Source organism: Bubalus kerabau, chromosome 3 (assembly GCF_029407905.1).
Source record: "Bubalus kerabau isolate K-KA32 ecotype Philippines breed swamp buffalo chromosome 3, PCC_UOA_SB_1v2, whole genome shotgun sequence".
Lineage (NCBI taxonomy): Eukaryota > Metazoa > Chordata > Mammalia > Artiodactyla > Bovidae > Bubalus > Bubalus kerabau.
The window spans coordinates 77,035,130-77,052,967 of NC_073626.1; the positions used below are offsets into that span (position 1 = coordinate 77,035,130).

Genomic DNA, 17,838 nt, shown 5'->3' on the forward strand with positions numbered 1-17,838 from the left:
ACCACTACCCAATTTTAACCTTTTCACGACCCCAAACAAGTCCCTTCTGCCCACTTACAGTTACTCACCACTGTCAGCCCCAGCCCTGTGATTTATCTTTTCTCACTCTCAAATGTGCCTTTTCTAGACATTCCACATAATGGAATGAAACAGTATATGGCCTTTATGTCTGACTTCTTTCTCTTCATATAATGTTTGCAAGACTCTTTTGGTTGCAGCGTGTGTCAGTACTTCACTCCTTTTTATTCCTGAATAGTATTTCATTGCATTGATCTATCACATTCACTTTTTTCATTCACTGGATTGATAGATATTTGCATGGTTCCTTTTCTAGATGTTATTTATCAGGTGGAGAAAATTCCCTTCTATTTTTAGCCTGCTGAGATTTCTTATTATAAATGGGTATTGTAGAATGTCAAATTGGTTTTTGTCTTTTATTCTATTATGGTGTTTTACATTAATTGATTTCAGATGTTAAATCAACCTTGCATTTCTGGGATAGATCCCATCTGGTTGTAATGTATAATCCTTTTTATTGGCGGATGGATTCAGTTTGCTAATATGCAGTGAAGGATTTTTTTTTTTTTAGTCAAGGATTTTTGCATCTATATTCAGGAGGGATGGTGGTCTGTAGTTTTCTTATTATGGTTCTGTCTGGCTTTGCTATTAGGATAATGCTGGCTATATAGAATGAACTGGCAAATGTTCCTTCTATTTTCAGAAACAGTATGGGAAGGACTGGTGTTACATTTCATATAGACTTCATCAGTGAAATCACCTGGTTTTGGAAATTCATTATGGAAATATTTTAAATTATGAATTCAAATTTCTTTACTTATAGTTTTGGTCAGATTTTTTTGTTTCTTCTTGAGTCAGTTTTGAAAATTTTTATATTTTTAAAGATTTTTTCATTGCATCTAAATTGTCTAATTTGTTGCCATAAAGTTGGTCATAATATTCCCTTATAATCCTTTTAAATTTCTGTTGGGACCATAATGCTATCTTCATTTCTGAGTTTGCCAATTTGTATTTTCTTTTTTGTTGGTCAGTCCAGCTAAAGGTTTGTCAGTTTTACTGAGCTTTACAAAGACCAAGATTTTAGTTTCATGGATTCTCTCTATTATTTTTCTGTTTTCTATGTTGTTCTATTCTGCTCTAATCCTTATTATTTCCTTTCATTGCCTTGCTTTGGGCTAATTTTGTTCTTTTTGTAGTTTGTTAAGGTTAAAGCTTAATGATCAATTTCAGACCTTCTTTTTAAATGAAACATAGATGTGTTGTTGTTTAGTCGCTCAGTTGTGTCCAACTCTTTGCAACTCCATAGACTACAGCACGCCAGGCTTCCCTGGCTTTCATCATTGCCCAGAGTTTGCTTATACTCATGTCCATTGAGTCAATGATGCCATCCAACCATCTCATCCTCTGTCGTCCCCTTTTCCTCCTGCTCTCGATCTTCCTCAGCATCACGGTCTTTAGTGAGTCAGCTCTTCGCATCAGGCGGCCAAAGTACTGGAGGCTCAGCTTCAGCATCAGTCCTTCCAATGAATATTCAGGGCTGATTTCCTTTAGGGTACTGGTTTGATCTCCTTGTTGTCCGAGGGACTCTCAAGAGTCTTCTCCAACACCACAGTTCAAAAGCATCAATTCTTCAGCGCTCAGTCTTCTTTATGGTCCAACTCTCATATCTGTATGTGACTGCTGGAAAAACCATAGCTTTGACTATACAGACCTTTGTCAGCAAAGTGATGTCTCTGCTTTTTAATATGCTTATAAATTCCCTCCTAAGTATTACTTTGTCTTCCACCTATAATATTGATATGCTGCATTTTCATTTCCTCTCTGTCAAAAATATTTAAAAATCCATTGTGGTTTCTTGACTCATTGACTGTTTAGAAACGTGTTGTGTAATTTCCAAACATTTGGGAATTTTCCAGGTTTCTTTCTTGCATTGATTTTTTTAATTCTATTGTGATTAAAGAACTCTTCAATCCTTTATTATAATTGGAGGATAATTACTTTACAATATTGTGATGGCTTTTGCCATGCATTAACATGAATCGGCCATAGGTATACGTGTGTCCCCCTATCCTGAACCTGCCTCCCACCTCCCTCCACCCCATCCGCCCAGGTTGTCACAAAGCACTGGCATTGGGTGCCCTGCTTCATGCATTGAACTTGAACTGGGCTTCCATTTTATTCAATTCTTTTTGATGTATTAAGATTTATTTCATGATTTAACTTATCATGCATGCTAAAGAATATGCCCTTGAGAAGAATATGCATTCTTTGTTGGGTGGTGTGTAGAGCTGGTTGAGAGTGTTTGTCAAGTCTTCTATATCCTTGCTGATTTTCTTTCTAGTTGTTCTATCAATTACTGAGAATGGGGATACTGAAACCCCTTTGTTGAACTGACTGGTTCTCTTTTACAGTCAGTTTTTGCTTCATGTACTTTGAGGACCTATTGTTAACTGTGTATACATTTACAACTGCTATATCTTCCTGATGTATTGATTCTTTTTATCATTATGAATGACTCAATTTATTTCTAGTAATATTTCTTAAGTTTATCTTGTTTGAAACTACTATAGTTACTCCAGTTCATGCTTATTGCTTGATTGGTAGTACAGAATTAAGACGTTTCCAAAAATCAAAGATGATCCTCTATTGTACCTTTTCTTTTGACTTTGGAGATTCTAGTCATCCCATTATTTTGTAGATCTGGGAAAAAGATGTTCACTTCCCTTCCAAGGGAAATAAAATGGCAGCTACCTCTTGGACTCTGTGCTAAGTCTTACAAGCAGGTTTTAGAAAATCGTCTCTGTGGTTAATTTTGGCAAACACACATGCACGGGTGCACGTATACACACTCTCACCCAGAAATAATCAATTCTAGTCCCTTCACTCACGAAGAGAAAACTGAGACATAGATCATCAGGAACCCATCTATGGAGCTTTGGCAGAATCAAGACAAAATTTCATCTCTCAATTCCTATTCTGGTGCCCATTCCATTCCATCACTCTGCTAAATTATTCTTTTGAGTCCTCAGTATGAGTGACAACAGCTGCCTGATGCAACAACCTTTTTTATTAACAAGTACACTCAAGATGGAATAGGTACAAGCTAGTCAAGGTTTCCCCGTCAGGACTCCAACATCTGAGAAAGACAATGAGGTTCTAAAAAGAGGGAGGTAGCTGGATTGGGTGATCAAGTTTTCGTGCCTGCCTTACTTACTTACGAGTCTGCCATACTAGTGTTCATTTCAAGAGGCAAGGCAAGTGCTATCATTCCCAATCCATTTGACCTTCCACACTTGACTCAGTTGCATATGTACTACTATCCTTCAGTTATCTGCGGGGGGTTGGTTGAGGATACTCAAGTCTCTTACATAAAATGGAGCAGTACATTCAATCTTCCACATCTATTGGATCTAAAGTGTGCTCATAGCCTTCCAGAACCTAGCTTACGTATAAGAAGAGGAGATTCTGTATAAAATCAATTGAGAAATTTACACCACTGTGGTTCTACCATTAGTTGGGTAATCTTGGAAAAGTACCTAAGTTAGAGTTTCAGTTTCTTATGTGAAATAGGTTATTCTAAGTATTAGATAACATAATTTATAAGGAAGTATCTAATCCACTCCTTTTTATTGGGGGTATTTTGTTGTTATTTTAAGACAGTATATAAAGACAATCCAAGTTCTTACCACTACAGTAGAAGAAAAGAGGGCTGGCTGATCTTTTAAGGTTTTCATGTTTGTTTTATTTTGGTCAAAGAACTGCCATGATAAAGAACTTGGGTCAAAGTTATGTATTGTAAAATTGAACACTATACTTATCATAGACCTGAAGCTGTTTATTGGATTATACAACTATGAGTATCAGTTCAGTTCAGTTCAGTTGCTCAGTCGTGTCTGACTCTTTGCGAACCCCTGAACAGCAGCACGCCAGGCCTCCCGGTCCATCACCAACTCCCGGAGTTCACTCAAACTCACGTCCATCGAGTCGGTGATGCCATCCAGCCATCTCATCCTCTGTCATCCCCTTCTCCTCCTGCCCCCAATCCCTCCCAGCATCAGAGTCTTTTCCAATGAGCCAAGTCTTCGCATGAGGTGGCCAAAGTATAAAGTAATATAAATAGGTGCCTTTCTGTATTTTTTTTTTTTTTTTTTTGCCTTTCTGTATTTTTATATGGCAAAATTTTCTGTGTGCTCGATTTTGGAAAGGGTATTTCCATCAGTTATAAATGGCTGTTCCATATTATGCGATAATTTAGATCAAGGTCATTACTAACCCAGAGGACCAAACCTGAAAAATATTATTCTCACATCAGAGACCTTGAAGAAAGAATGCTCTAATGGAATTAAAATGCCTTGTGAAGAATTACAACATGAGTAGCTCAAGAAATCTTAATTTGTAAAAGGTCACAGAGTTACAAAAAACATCGCTCATTTCAACTAATTAAATGAAATTTTAGTTAAACGGCACCTTTAAATATTGGTATTGCAGCTGTGAGTGCATTTAAATAGCATTTACACAGATATAATTAGCACAATTAAACATGGGTAGAAGTGGAAACACCATTCTTAATTATATTGATATAATCAGTTTTATTAATGCTTTATAGCAACAAAAGTGACATCTGACAGTCGCACAAAATTCATGTCAGAACGTAATATTAAGCATTTGAGCATATTAAAGAATCTAAAGCCAGGTAAATGGGGAAAGAAAAAAGTCAAATGGAGTTCCTACCTGTGACAATACCATAGTTGGGAGGTTCGAGAATTACTCCATAAAACTGGATGATGTTTCTGTGACTGAGGACGCTGAGTATTTCTGCCTATACAAAAATAAAACACAAAATTGCATAAAATTTCACGTTTATGAAAGTCTCATAAAATAGATTTTATATTCAATTTTCTTTTACATACTTTACAAAGATGTGTATGTGTTCAACAAGCATGTGATACTAATAAAACTGTCTTTGGCAGTCTTCTTGATAGATTAAGAATTCATATTGAAAGTTTCTGAAAAATTTTTTAAAGAAATGGGGTTGAACTGGCAGCAGCAGAAGTGCTTACTAGAAAGCCAACATGACTGACGGCAGAGGGGGATGATTCAAGAGGGGAGATGCCATATTTAAGTAAAAGCCTTCTTCCTTAAAGTCAAACAGATTTTTTTTTTCTGCATAGTATCCCCACTGGCAGACTGCAACACGACTAAATTTCTATTGGTTGGAAGAACAGTTATGACAAAATTGGCTCAGACAATAAAGAGTCTGCCTGCAATTCAGGAGACCTGGGTTTGATCCCTAGCCTGGGAAGATCCCCTGGAAAAGGGAATGGCTACCCATTCCAGTATTCTTACTCCTCTGTCCATGGGATTCTTCAGGCAAGAATACTGGACTTGGTTGCCATGCCCTCCTCCAGAGGATCTTCCCGACCCAGGAATTGAACCTATGTCTTTATGTCTCCCGCACTGGCAGGCAGGTTCTTTACTACTAGCACCACCTGGGACACCCAGTAGGGGATGATTTTTCATTAAAAATGTGTGAAACTTGCTTTGAAGGTAGTTTGACTAGACAGAAAACAGAGGTTATGGGTTGACACAGGGTCAATATGGGAACAAGAGAAAGGAGCGTTATCAGTGACTGGATGAGACATACATTTTATCAAGGCTGATTTGACAATTTGTTTTAGTAAGTGTTGAAGGGGGCTATAGAAATAATTCCTTAACAATTACTGAGTGTTCACTGTGTGTAGAGATTCTGTATTCATCAAACAACGTTCTCATAATTTAGTTTTCCAAGTAGAAAGAAAATACACTAATTGGACAATAAATACAATTATTCATCCATATGGCAACTCTAATTCTAAATCAGCATAAATGACCTTTGTTGTAAAAATAGAGTTCATGTGAAGTTTGGAAATCATAAGCCCTCTGTTTTTCACTGGCAGATCAACTCTTTGTGAGTAAAGCATGAGAGTTCAACGTGAGGACGCATTAATGTTGGAACCAGTATTGGTCAAAATCAGGGAGTGTTATCCTTTGGCACATTTTGATATATTCTTCAGAACATCTAAATCTCGAAGCCATTAAAAATGTTTTCATCAATAAGAATAAATACAAGAATATTCTGAATCCTTGGACAATGATTTTATAATTCAGCATGACATGGAATTTTCAGTGTTTCAGCTAGCTTTCATGCTTACATTTAAGATACTAACAAATTATATCTTGGAGAGATAATTTATCTTTTCAGGTATTGGTAAGCATGTCTAAATGGTCTTGAGTAGGTATATGTTAATAACAGAACAACTATTATCTTGTATTCCTTTGTTGTGCTCATGTTTTAATTTTTTACAGTTATGAAAAACTCTTGCAGTATGATTTGCAAGCAAAAGATATTTTTATGGAATAAGGCTTTAGGTTCCAATTTAATAAACTAAGAATTTGACTTAACATCTCGAAAACAACATGCTACTTTAGAATGTTGTACGAGTTTCATGGAAAGGGGCTAATAATAAGTAGAGATAGATTAAATAAATAAGTGATATTTGCAATAAATGGAAATCATGATACCTGTTAGCAATTCAAACACGCTCCAACAGAAATACCTGGGATTGATTGAATTATGAAAGCCTGTGCTTATAGTAGCTGGTATCTGAATACAAGTGGATGTATTATAGAGATTTGCCTCTATAGGCACCTGCTTGTCAATAGTTCATTAATGGAAATTGCTGAAGTAAGTGTGCAGCAAATAATTTTTCCTTCAGTTGTTGTTTTCCCATTGTTTTCCAGATTTAAATTCTGGGATACTCTAGCAAATGACTTACACATCAAAATAATGGATTAGTGGCTTGAAAAAGTTCAGTTTTATGTTAAAAAGGAAACATAATAACAATGAAGGCTAAAGTAATGCTCTATTGTGCCAAAATATTTAAATATTTTTTATACTATTAAAACCAAGAAGATTTGGTACGTAACTACAATGGAATATTACTCAGCCATAAAAAGAACAAAATATTGTCATTTGCAGAAACATGGATGTACTTAGAGAATACGGAAAGTGAAAGTATTAGTCACTCAGTCATGTCTGACTCTTTGCGACCCCATGGACTATGTAGCCGGCCAGGCTCCTCTGTCCATGGGATTCTCCAGGCAAGAATACTGGAGTGCGTAGCCATTCCCCAATAATTTAAAGGGGAATAGCCATTCCCTCAAATTTAAGAAGTTAAGGGCCCACATTTAAAAAAAAAATTAAAATTACACATAAAAGGAAGGAGATGGGGAGGAAATAAAATATATTATTTGTGTTTATCTTTAGGTAGCAAAGGGCTTCTCAGGTGGCTCAGTGGGTAAAGAATCTGCCTGCAATGCAGGAGACGTGGGTTCAGTCCCTGGGTGGGGAAGATCCCTTGCAGGAGGACATGGCAATCCACTCCAGTATTCTTGCCTAAAGAATTCCATGGACAGAGGAGCCCAGTGGGCTACAGTCCATACGGTTGCAAAGAATCAGACAGAAGAAATTGAGCACACACTAGGTAGTAAAAAGAATCATAACTGATTTAAAATTTCCACATATTTCCCAAATTCTTTACAATAGCCTCTATAATTTTTAATTGGAAAAAACAGTACATGCATGCTATCCATAATATGTATGACTAGAGCATATAAATATAACATTTAAAATATTGTTTTGCATGGAAATTTTTATTTTCCCTAGGATTGGATCAGAAAGAGGTAAAATTCTTTACTTACCTCCCCAGAACTACCCTAGGTATATACGGACTAGTTTAGTTAATCTCTGAGCTATGAGTTTCTCCTGACATGCAACCAGAACAAACATCTCCTGGGTTATTGCTGAAGAAGTCCATAAACTCTGAGAGGCCGTGAGACAAAAGTCTGGACACTGAGTATACCTACTCAGACTCTGATTCAGTGTTTTATTAAATGGTCTTCCTCTCCCTTCTGACATTTGTTCTCGTAGCCCTCTGCTCTTCAGAGAAGCCTTGCTTGTCTTGCATCTTGTCTAGTATAAAACCACACGAGGGCGAAAGATCACATGCTTTACACAGCAGAAGCTCAACAGCATTTGAAGGGTGGATGAACAAATAGTATTTGACAATAATGATATTAAGTGTGTTTAAATAACTGCCGTGGTAAGAGTTCATGTAAGGTAAATGTTTACTCTGAACAGGGCAGTGAGAAGAGTAAAATGCCTGTGGGTGTGGATTTGCTTCAATATTCATTCTGTTCTTTTACATGCATAAGGGTTACTTCAGGCTATTATTTCATAAGAATGCCAGTCAATCAATTATACAACTACAGTAGAAGCCACATTGAAATTTGTGTTCACGAGCCCTTTGATGATGTGAGCTTTCAGGATAAAGCCTTGGATAGCTACAAGTTGCCTCTTGCAGTCCATGACAATCAAATGGGCAAAATTTCTTGAGAGCCCTTCCTTGCTTGTCTATTCTCCAAGCATGCCCTTATTGAACTTTTTCAGATATAGAATGGAGAAGCTTGCTTAATCTTAAACCTTCTGCTTCCAGCTTTCTACCCAATGCATTGTACCATTTATATTTCCAAATCACCTCTGCAAGTAAGCCAGCTTCTTATCGAGTCCACACCTTCCCCACACCATACCCACTGTAGCAGACACTCCTCTACCACACATTGAAAAATGGAGCCCTGATTCTTAGTAGTGGGGCTCCATTTCACACACGCTTTCTGCATAGGCTGAATGTGTTCCCCTAAAATCCATATGTTGAAACCTGACCCCCAAAGTGATGGTATAAGGAGGTGGGACCTGTAAAAGATGATGAGGGTAGAGCCTCATGAATGGAATCAGCACCCTTATAAAAGAGCTCCCTCGCCCCCTCCTTCTGCACAATGAGGACACCGCACGAAGATGGCCAGCTGTGAATCAGGAAGTAGGTTCTCACCAGACATTGACTCTGCTAACAACTTGATCTCGGACTTCCCAACCTCCAGAACTTATGAGTGTGTTTGTTGTTTATAAGTCATCCTATCTGCAGTATTCTGTTACAGCATCCTGAGTGGACTAAGACAGCCCTCTTCCTAGGCTTGGGCCAACATCACAAAACTCTACAACTGAACCAGCCTTCTAAAGAACAGGATGGGTTTGAAAAGACAATGCCCTTGGTCTTCTCAGTTCAGCATACCTCTTATCAGTATCCCCACAGAGCTCAGAGCTATTGCACTTAGCAGCAGAATGTTAAGGCACAAGGGGAAATACTTGATTTAAAAACTCCAAAAACAGGGACTTCTCTCGTGGACCAGTGGTTAAGAAATCTCCAGCCAATGCAGGGGACCCAGGTTTGATCCCTGGTCTGGGAAGATCCCACAAGCCATGGAACAACTAAGTCTGTGAACCACAATTACTGACCCGAGCTCTAGAGCCTGTGCTCTGCAACAAGAAAAACCACCACAGTGAGAAGCCCTCACACCACAAGAGAAAGCCCATGGCACAATGAGGACTCAGTGCAGCCAAAAAAAACCCCCAAACCCTAAAACAGTAGTGTATAAGGTCAAAACATCTTGCTTTTTCAGGCAAGAAGTAGGTAGACATTCTCTTCTGTTTCAGGCTCTGATTATAAAGATAATTGAGGCAGAATGCACTCTCTAAGTAATCAGAAGATATACACGTGTCAGATCACAAGAACCAGTGTCAAAAAAAAAAAAAGCTGTTTACTTCATTACATTTTTACTCCAAGAATACTATTTTAGGGGCATTTTCCTAAAATAAAAACTTGATTCTCACAAGATGGAAAACCAGCTCCCACTTCTAAAAACTCAGTGCTATAGAATAACATTAAAAATAGGCAAGGATGATTTTCAATTCTGTATTGAATCACCAGAGTCCTACCCAGGTCATGCTCTTTGAGTCACTTTTAGGCTTAATGAGACCCATTTAATAACACAGGCACATGACAAGCAGCAAATCTCTCAGCTCTGTAGGTTTTCTTTCAAATGCTGTCCTTTAGGTATTCAGGGAAATAAAGAAGGATAAACGAACTGAATTCAGGTTCCATAATATAATACAGCCTATATTCCTCATGACGTATGATGTCATGAAGACGTTTCTTTGGAAGAAAAATGGCTAGAAACACTAAGAAGGAAAAATAAACTAGTCATTCTGCTCAGTCTTCATGAACAGCCGAGATGGAGTCATGCGGGATGCATTATAAACATCACTGGTGCTGGGAAGTCTTTATTGCTCAATGGTTTTCCTGGTGGGTTGCAGGAGACTTACCATGTGCAGCTACCAGGACAGCTGCCTGGGCTCCATTCCAGGGATCAGGCTGCTCTCCAGTTAAGTATATACCCAACTAAGGACAGACTAACCTGGCAGGATGGAAGGCTGGCTAAAACTGAATGAAATAAATACTGAAGATTTAAGGACAGGGATGTAAGAGATATCCCAAGGTATAAAAGACTGAGAGATTTTAGATTCTTCATGCTCAACAACAGAAGGTCACTGTGATGACATGAAAAAGTCAGATATATTGTAAACCTGTATTCAGTTTGGATAACAAAAGCACATTCAAGAACTCAATTTTCCACTAAACAACTTATATAACTTGGTCAAAGAGATCACTTGGGGCTAAAATTACACAGAAAACCTCCCCAAAGAAAGCACTTGAATAAGACTTGAAGTATGAATTAATGAAGGGTTAGGCTTTTAAAAAAATAATAAAACACAATATAATGTAATCAAAACTAGGTCAGTGGAAATTTAAATTCTAATTCCAAGATGGATGGCCCTGGAGCCACCTGGTTACTCTGAACCTTGTTTCCTCCTAGAAAATTATTTTTTGCTGGACAAAATTATCTTCCAGATTCCTTCATGCTTTAAATTTCTATCCATTTCTATAAAAAACAAACAAACAAAAAAAATACACCTAACTTGATGTATTTCTAACAGTTGCTTTACTCAGAGTGGATCCGCAATAGATATGTGATCAACTGAACTGGGGTCATTAACTGTGGTGTATCAGGATACCCTCTGGAGTCAAACAGGCTGGAGGCAGGAGTCTTGGCTATGCCTCCTATAAGCTGGGTGACTTAGGGGAAGCGATTTAACCTCTCTGGGTTCCAGTCTCCTTAAGGGAGAACAGAAATCCTACCCTAGTGTCTAGAAATTCCAGGTATTTAACCAATGCTAATTTCTTTCTCGGAAGGTCTTCCTTTTCCTTTTTAACCAGTTTATCATTCAGAGTCAAGTCAAGCTTATGAGCAGAGATCAGATTTCTTCCACGTTGGATTCCACTTTCATAATCGGCTTGTATTAGTTAGCTTCATGTATTTATCATTTTTGACTTTCCACGTTTATGTGTGCTGTGTTGTGCTCAGTTGCTCAGTTGTGTCTGATTTTTTGTGTGACCCGATGGACTCTACGCCCCAGGCTCTTCTGTCCATGGGATTCTCCTGGCAAGAATGCTGGAGTGGGTTCCCATGCCCTCTTCCAGGTGATCTTCCCCACCCAGGTATGGAACCCACATCTCCTGCATTTCCTGTATTGCAGGTGGATTCTTTACCCACCCCCTTTAAAAAAATACAATAAAAATATGAGTCCTTTCATCTAAATACTTTTTTTATCAAAAGCTGCCTTTGCTCAAAGAGATTCCAGTTTGCAGACTTCTGTACAAAAACAGCTAGTACACACTGAGTGTCTACTGTGCCAAACAATTCATATAGACAGCTTTAAAAATAATATTTTATATTAGTCTTCTAATATTTTGTCAAAATATTTTATTTATTTGGCTGCTCCCGGTCTTAGTTGCGGCATGTGGGGACCTCATTCCCTGACCAGGGATCAAAACTGGGCCCTCTGCGTTGGGAATCTTAGCCACTCAACAACTACAGAAGCCCCTCTGTTTGTATTTTGGCTGTACTGGGTCTTCATTGCTGTGTGTGGGCTTCTCTACTGCGGTGAACAGCGGCTACTCTTTAGCTGTGGTGCATGGATTTCCGTTGCAGTGGCTTCTCTTGTTGCGGAGCACAGGCTCTAGGCTTGTGGGGTCAGTAGTTGTGGCTCACGGGCTTAGTTGCTCCACGGCATGTGGGATTCTTCCTGGGCCAGGGATCGAACCCATGTCCCCTGCACTGGCAGGAGAATTCCTAATCTCTGGACCAACAGGGAAGTTACCATCCATTTGTTTTTATTTCATTTTGTGATCTTGCTTTTTTATTCTGAAGTGTTTTATATTTGCTGTGAACATATTTGCTAATGTTATTTAATGGCTTAGATTAATCAAAGCCCACCAGGCTCTTCTGTCCATGGAGTTCTCCAGGCCAGAATACTGGGGTGGGTTGCCATGCCCTCCTCCAGAGGATCTTCCCAATCCAGGGATTAAACCCAGGTCTCCCGCATTGTAGGTGAATTCTTTACTGTCTGAGCTACCAGGGAAGCCCAGATTAATCTAGAGAACCAAAATATATATAAATATAATTCTAAAACACTTGCATGCTTTTTTTGAGCAAAGGTATTTATTTATCTGTATTTTAAATATATGTACTATGAAGAAATTAAAGGAAGAAATGGAAGGGGTAGTTAAAGAACCTGATGAAAATAACCAAATTTCAGAAAGGTGAGTAATGCAAACATCATTCTGTCTGGTGATGATATATGCAATTGGTAGACTGATCTTTTAAAGCCTCAAAGCAAATCAGGAGTCAGACCCTTCTACTATTGCAGAGAAATTTTAAAACTTGCCTAAGAGCACAAAAAATGGCAAAGCCATGTTTTTAACACAGATTGTCTTATGTCAAAGTTCTGTTTATAATCACTAAACCCTCCCAATTTACTTTACAAACCTAATTTGAATACAGAATGGGATGTTAGTTTATAGAACATCTTAAAATTATAATAGACCTAAAAAAATACCAAAACTCTCTAGTTAGTTACAGAAACGTGAGAAACAACTCTTCATCAACGCCCCTTAGGGCCTCAGCCACTACCTCCACTGTAAGATTTCCAAGCCTTCCTGACACTCAACTGGGCAAGATCAAGTCAAGAACCAAGATCTAATTCTCACTAGGCCATCAGGCCAGCAAGAAACGACCAAATTTATAGTTAATAAAACCAGTTAATTGCACAGCATGAAGCACCCTCTCTCTATGCAAAAATTACATGGTTAGGAATTTTGAGCAACTCTCACAATCTGATTAGTTAAGTGCTTTATAATATTACTCTACAGTGCAACAGAGTTTGATTATTTATATCCCATTAGAGAAATGTTTGCTACATTTATTATAGAAATCTGCAAAATCATTTAGAAGAATTCAGGCAAACTTAATTTTTAAATAGTCTGAAAAGTCCTTTCACATCTTGTAGACTCCAATTAGACAGCATCTTGAATACCTGGATTCTTCCATTTAATGATTTCACTATTTCTGGGTTCTGTCAGCATACTCAAACAATAATTAATGACAAAGGCATGTGTGTGATATCTGCCAGACTATTGAGTGACAAAAAAGCACCAAACCCCAACAAATATATGGTAAAAAAAAATAACCTGGAATCACAGACTCTTAAGATGATTTCTCCCTTAAAGGTTTAAAGAAGAGATAGCCTCCATTGAGGCAAACTCTCCCATATTAATAACCATCACCACCATCACCACCACAATCTTTTTGTCACTAACCTTCATGCTGAAATCTAAGTCCTTCATCGTGTTCAGTAGAGATAGTAAAAGATAACATCTGAAGGCTAATTTTCATATTACACTACATTATAGGTTTTCCTAAGCCTAGACTCCGGCAGTTAGTGACAGACAGGGAGGCCTGGCGTGCTGCGGTTCATGGGGTTGCAAAGAGTCAGACACGACTGACCGACTGAACTGAACTGAACTGAACTGAAGCCTAAAGCTGGATGAATCACAAGCTGGAATCAAGACTGCCAGGAGAAATATCAACATCCTCAGACATGCAGATGATACCATTCTAATGGCAAAAAGTGAAGAAGAACTAAAGAGCTTCTTGATGGTGAAAGAGGAGAATGAAAAAGCTGTCTTAAAACTCAACATTCAGAAAACTAAGATCATGGCATCTGGTCTCATCACTTCATTGTAAACAGAAGGGGAAAAAGTGGAAGAAGTGACAGATTTTATTTTCTTGGGCTCCAAAATCACCATGGATGTGACTGCAGCCATGAAATTAAAGCACCCTTGTTCCTTGGAAGGAAAGCAATGACAAATCTAGACAGCATATTAAAAAGCAGAGACATCACTTTGCCAACAAGGGTCCCTATAGTTAAAGCTATGGTTTTGCCAGTAGTCATGTACGGATACAAGAGTTGAACCATCAAAAAGGCTGAATGCTGAAGAATTGATGCCTTTGAACTGTGTTGGTGGAGAAGACTCTGAACAGCTGGAGAGTTCCTTGGACAGCAAGATCAAACCAGTCAATCCTAAAGGAAATCAATCCTGAAAATTCATTCAAAGGACTCATGCTGAAGCTGAAGCTGCAATACTGTGGCCCTGATGCAAAGAGCTGACTCATTGGAAAAGACCCTGATGCTGGGGAAAGATTGAAGGCAAAAGGAGAAGGGGCTGGCAGAGGATGAAATGGTTAGATAGCATCACCAACTCAATGGACATGAATTAGAGAAAAGTTTGGGAGATAGTGGAGGACAGAGGAGATGGCATGCTGCATGCAGTCCATGGGGTTGCAAAGAGTTGGATATGACTTAGTGACTAAACAAGTCAAAAACTCTAATTCTTATCAATTTTCTTGACATGTCTTATTTTTCAATTTTTAGGGGTTATTTTACCTAAATTTATGCAAAAATACCAATCATTCTGAAAACATACTCAAGTAACTGGTAGAGCCACCTGACTGAATGTATTCACTTTTCAGCCCAATATTGAGGTACGGTGTAAACTTGGTTACTATGGCTCTCCTCAAAAACATCTTTATATTCCTCCGATCCAAAAGACAATTTTTTATGTTTTTAGGTTCAATCATATAAAGTTATAAATTAAGTATAATCATCTTCAGTTCAGTTAAGTCACTCAGTTGTGTCTGACTCTTTGCAACTCCATGGACTGCAGCACGCCAGGCCTCCCTGTCTATCTCCAACTTCCAGAGCTTGCTCAAACTCATGTCAATCAGGTCGGTGATGCCATCCAACTATCTCATCCTCTGTCTTCCCCTTCTCCCACCTTCAATCTTTCCCAGCATCAGGGTCTTTTCTAATGAGTCAGCCCTTAGAATCAGGTGGCTAAAGTATTGGAGCTTCAGCTTCAGCATCAGTCCTTCCAATCAATCCAATTCAGGATTGATTTTTCTTTAGGATTGACTGGCTTGATCTCCTTGCTGTCCAAGAGACTCTCAAGAGTCTTCTCCAACACCATAGTTCAAAAGCATCAATTCTTCAGCACTCAGTTTTCTTTATAGCCCAACTCTCACATCCATACATGACCACTGGAAAAACCATAGCCTTGACTAGACGGACCTTTGTTGGCAAAGTAACATCTCTGCTTTTTAATATGCTGTCTAGGTTGGTCATAGCTTTCCTTCCAAGGAGTAAGCGTCTTTTAATTTCATGGCTGCTGTCACCATCTGCAGTGATTTTGGAGCCCAAGAAAATAAAGTCTCTCACTGTTTCCATTGTTTCCCCATCTATTTGCCATGAAGTGATGGGACCAGATGCCGTGATCTTCGTTTTTTGAACATTGAGTTTTAAGCCAGCTTTTTCACTGTCCTCTTTCACTTTCACCAGGAAGCTCTTTGGTTCCTCTTTGCTTTCTGCCATAAGGGTGGTGTCATCTCCACATCTGAGGTTATTGATATTTCTCCTGGCAATCTTGATTCCAGCTTATGCTTCATCCAGCCCAGCATTGTGCATGATGTACTCTGCATATAAGTTAAATAAGCAGGGTGACAATATACAGCCTTGACATACTCCTTTCCCAATTTGGAACCAGTCTGTTGAAGCCTCGCTTGGAGAACTTTGAGCATTACTTTGCTAGCATCTGAGATACGTGCAATTATGCAATAGTTTGAACATTCTTTGGCATTGCCTTCCTTTGGGATTGGAATGAAAACTGACCTTTTCCAGTCCTGTGGCCACTGCTGAGTTCTCCATATTTGCTGGCATATTGAGTGCAACACTTTCACAGCATCATCTTTGAGGATTTGAAATAGTTCAGCTGGGATTCCATCACTTCCACTAGCTTTGTCTGTAGTGATGCTTCCTAAAGCCCCCTTGACTTTGCATTCCAGGATGTCTGGTTCTAGGTGAGTGATCACACCATTGTGGTTATCTGGGTCATGAAGATCTTTTTTGTATAGTTCTTTTGTGTATTCTTGCCACCTCTTCTTAATATCTTCTGCTTCTGTTAGGTCCATACCGTTTCTGTCCTTTATTGTGCCCATCTTTGCATGAAATGTTCCCTTGGTATCTCTAATTTTCTTGAAGAGATCTCTAGTCTTTCCCATTCTATTGATTTCTTCTATTTCTTTGCACTGATCACTGAGGAAGGCTTTCTTATCTTTCCTTGCTATTCTTTGGAACTCTGTATTCAGATGGATATATCTTTTCCTTTTCTCCTTTGCCTTTTATGTCTCTTCTTTTCTCAGCTATTTGTAAGGCCTCCTCAGACAACCATTTTGCCTTTTTGCATTTCTTTTTCTTGGGGATAATTCTGATTACCACCTCCTGTACAATGTTACAAACCTCCATCCATAGTTCTTCAGGCACTCTATCAGATATAATCCCTTGAATCTATCTGGTCTTAGTAAAAGGAATATTTGTGATTTTCCTGAACTGGTTGGTTTTTAATCCCCATTGCTCAACAACCTATCATGTTACATTTTTCAAGTTGATTGCTAGAAAGCTTAGGCACAAATTTGTTGCCTATATCTAGAAAGAATAAAGAACCTCATGAGTGTGTTTTTATCATACTATTTTCATTTTTGTTTCCTTTTTTTTTTTTTTTACCATATTTTCCCTTTGCCCCATTTTCCTATTTTAATTTTTAAATCTCATAATTTGTATTTTTATTAGCTGCCTTAAATCATTTTGACAATGAAGCCATACAATAAAATAGTATTTTGTATTGTATCTCAAACTGGACTATTCAAGATAAAACTCTAGGGTCCATAGATGGTCCCTGGTGGCCCATCAGAAAACTCAAAGAAACACTGGTCTAATCGAAGGGTTATCTCTTGGTTACTTCTCTGTGCACAAAGATACTCTCTCCTTCACTTTTTCTCCTCCAGCAGCCTTCACTAGCATTCTGCTTTAGCAATTCATGACCATCCCTTAGATCTTTCTATTACCCACCCATCTCAAACTCAGAAGGCCCTTTTTTACCTTAACCTTTTAGCCTTATTCACCTTAAACCTGCTCTTCAGTTATCTTATTAAGGTCTTTAGTCCCTTAATTCCTTTCCGTTTTCCCTCTCTAATCAACTGGTTCTATTGAAAGAAAGTGAAAGTCGCTCAGTTGTGTCCGACTGTTTGTCCATGGACTGTATAGTCCATGGGATTCTCCAGGTCAGAATACTGGAGTGGGTAGCCTTTCCCTTCTCCAGGGGATCTTCCCAACCCAGGGATCGAACCCAGATCTCCTACATTGTAGGTGGATTCTTTACAGCTGAGCCACAAGAGAAGCCCCATTGTGGCTTCTTTCTTTTGAAAGAAACAGAGATCCAAAATAACAGTAGTTAAACAAGTAGTTCATATTGTCTCAAATATGAGGGCTGCAGGAAGCCCAATATGGAAGCTCCACAATTATTAATACAGTCTGCCTCACCGTCCTTCGCGCCAGTTTACATCCTCAAGGTAACTCCTGAGGTTCTAAGCCAT

The 17,838-nt window shown here is 38.5% G+C and overlaps 1 protein-coding gene across 3 annotated transcripts in view; it reads right to left on the bottom strand.

Annotated features, from left to right (window-relative positions):
• The window catches only part of MAP3K20 (mitogen-activated protein kinase kinase kinase 20), a 167,308-nt gene that overhangs the window by 85,790 nt on the left and 63,680 nt on the right, over positions 1 to 17,838 (bottom strand). For all 3 annotated transcript variants that reach the window (XM_055572219.1, XM_055572218.1, XM_055572217.1), the window contains one exon: positions 4,750 to 4,837. In XM_055572219.1, coding sequence (XP_055428194.1) covers positions 4,750 to 4,837 — 88 coding nt within the window. The remainder of the gene's footprint in view (positions 1 to 4,749; positions 4,838 to 17,838) is intronic.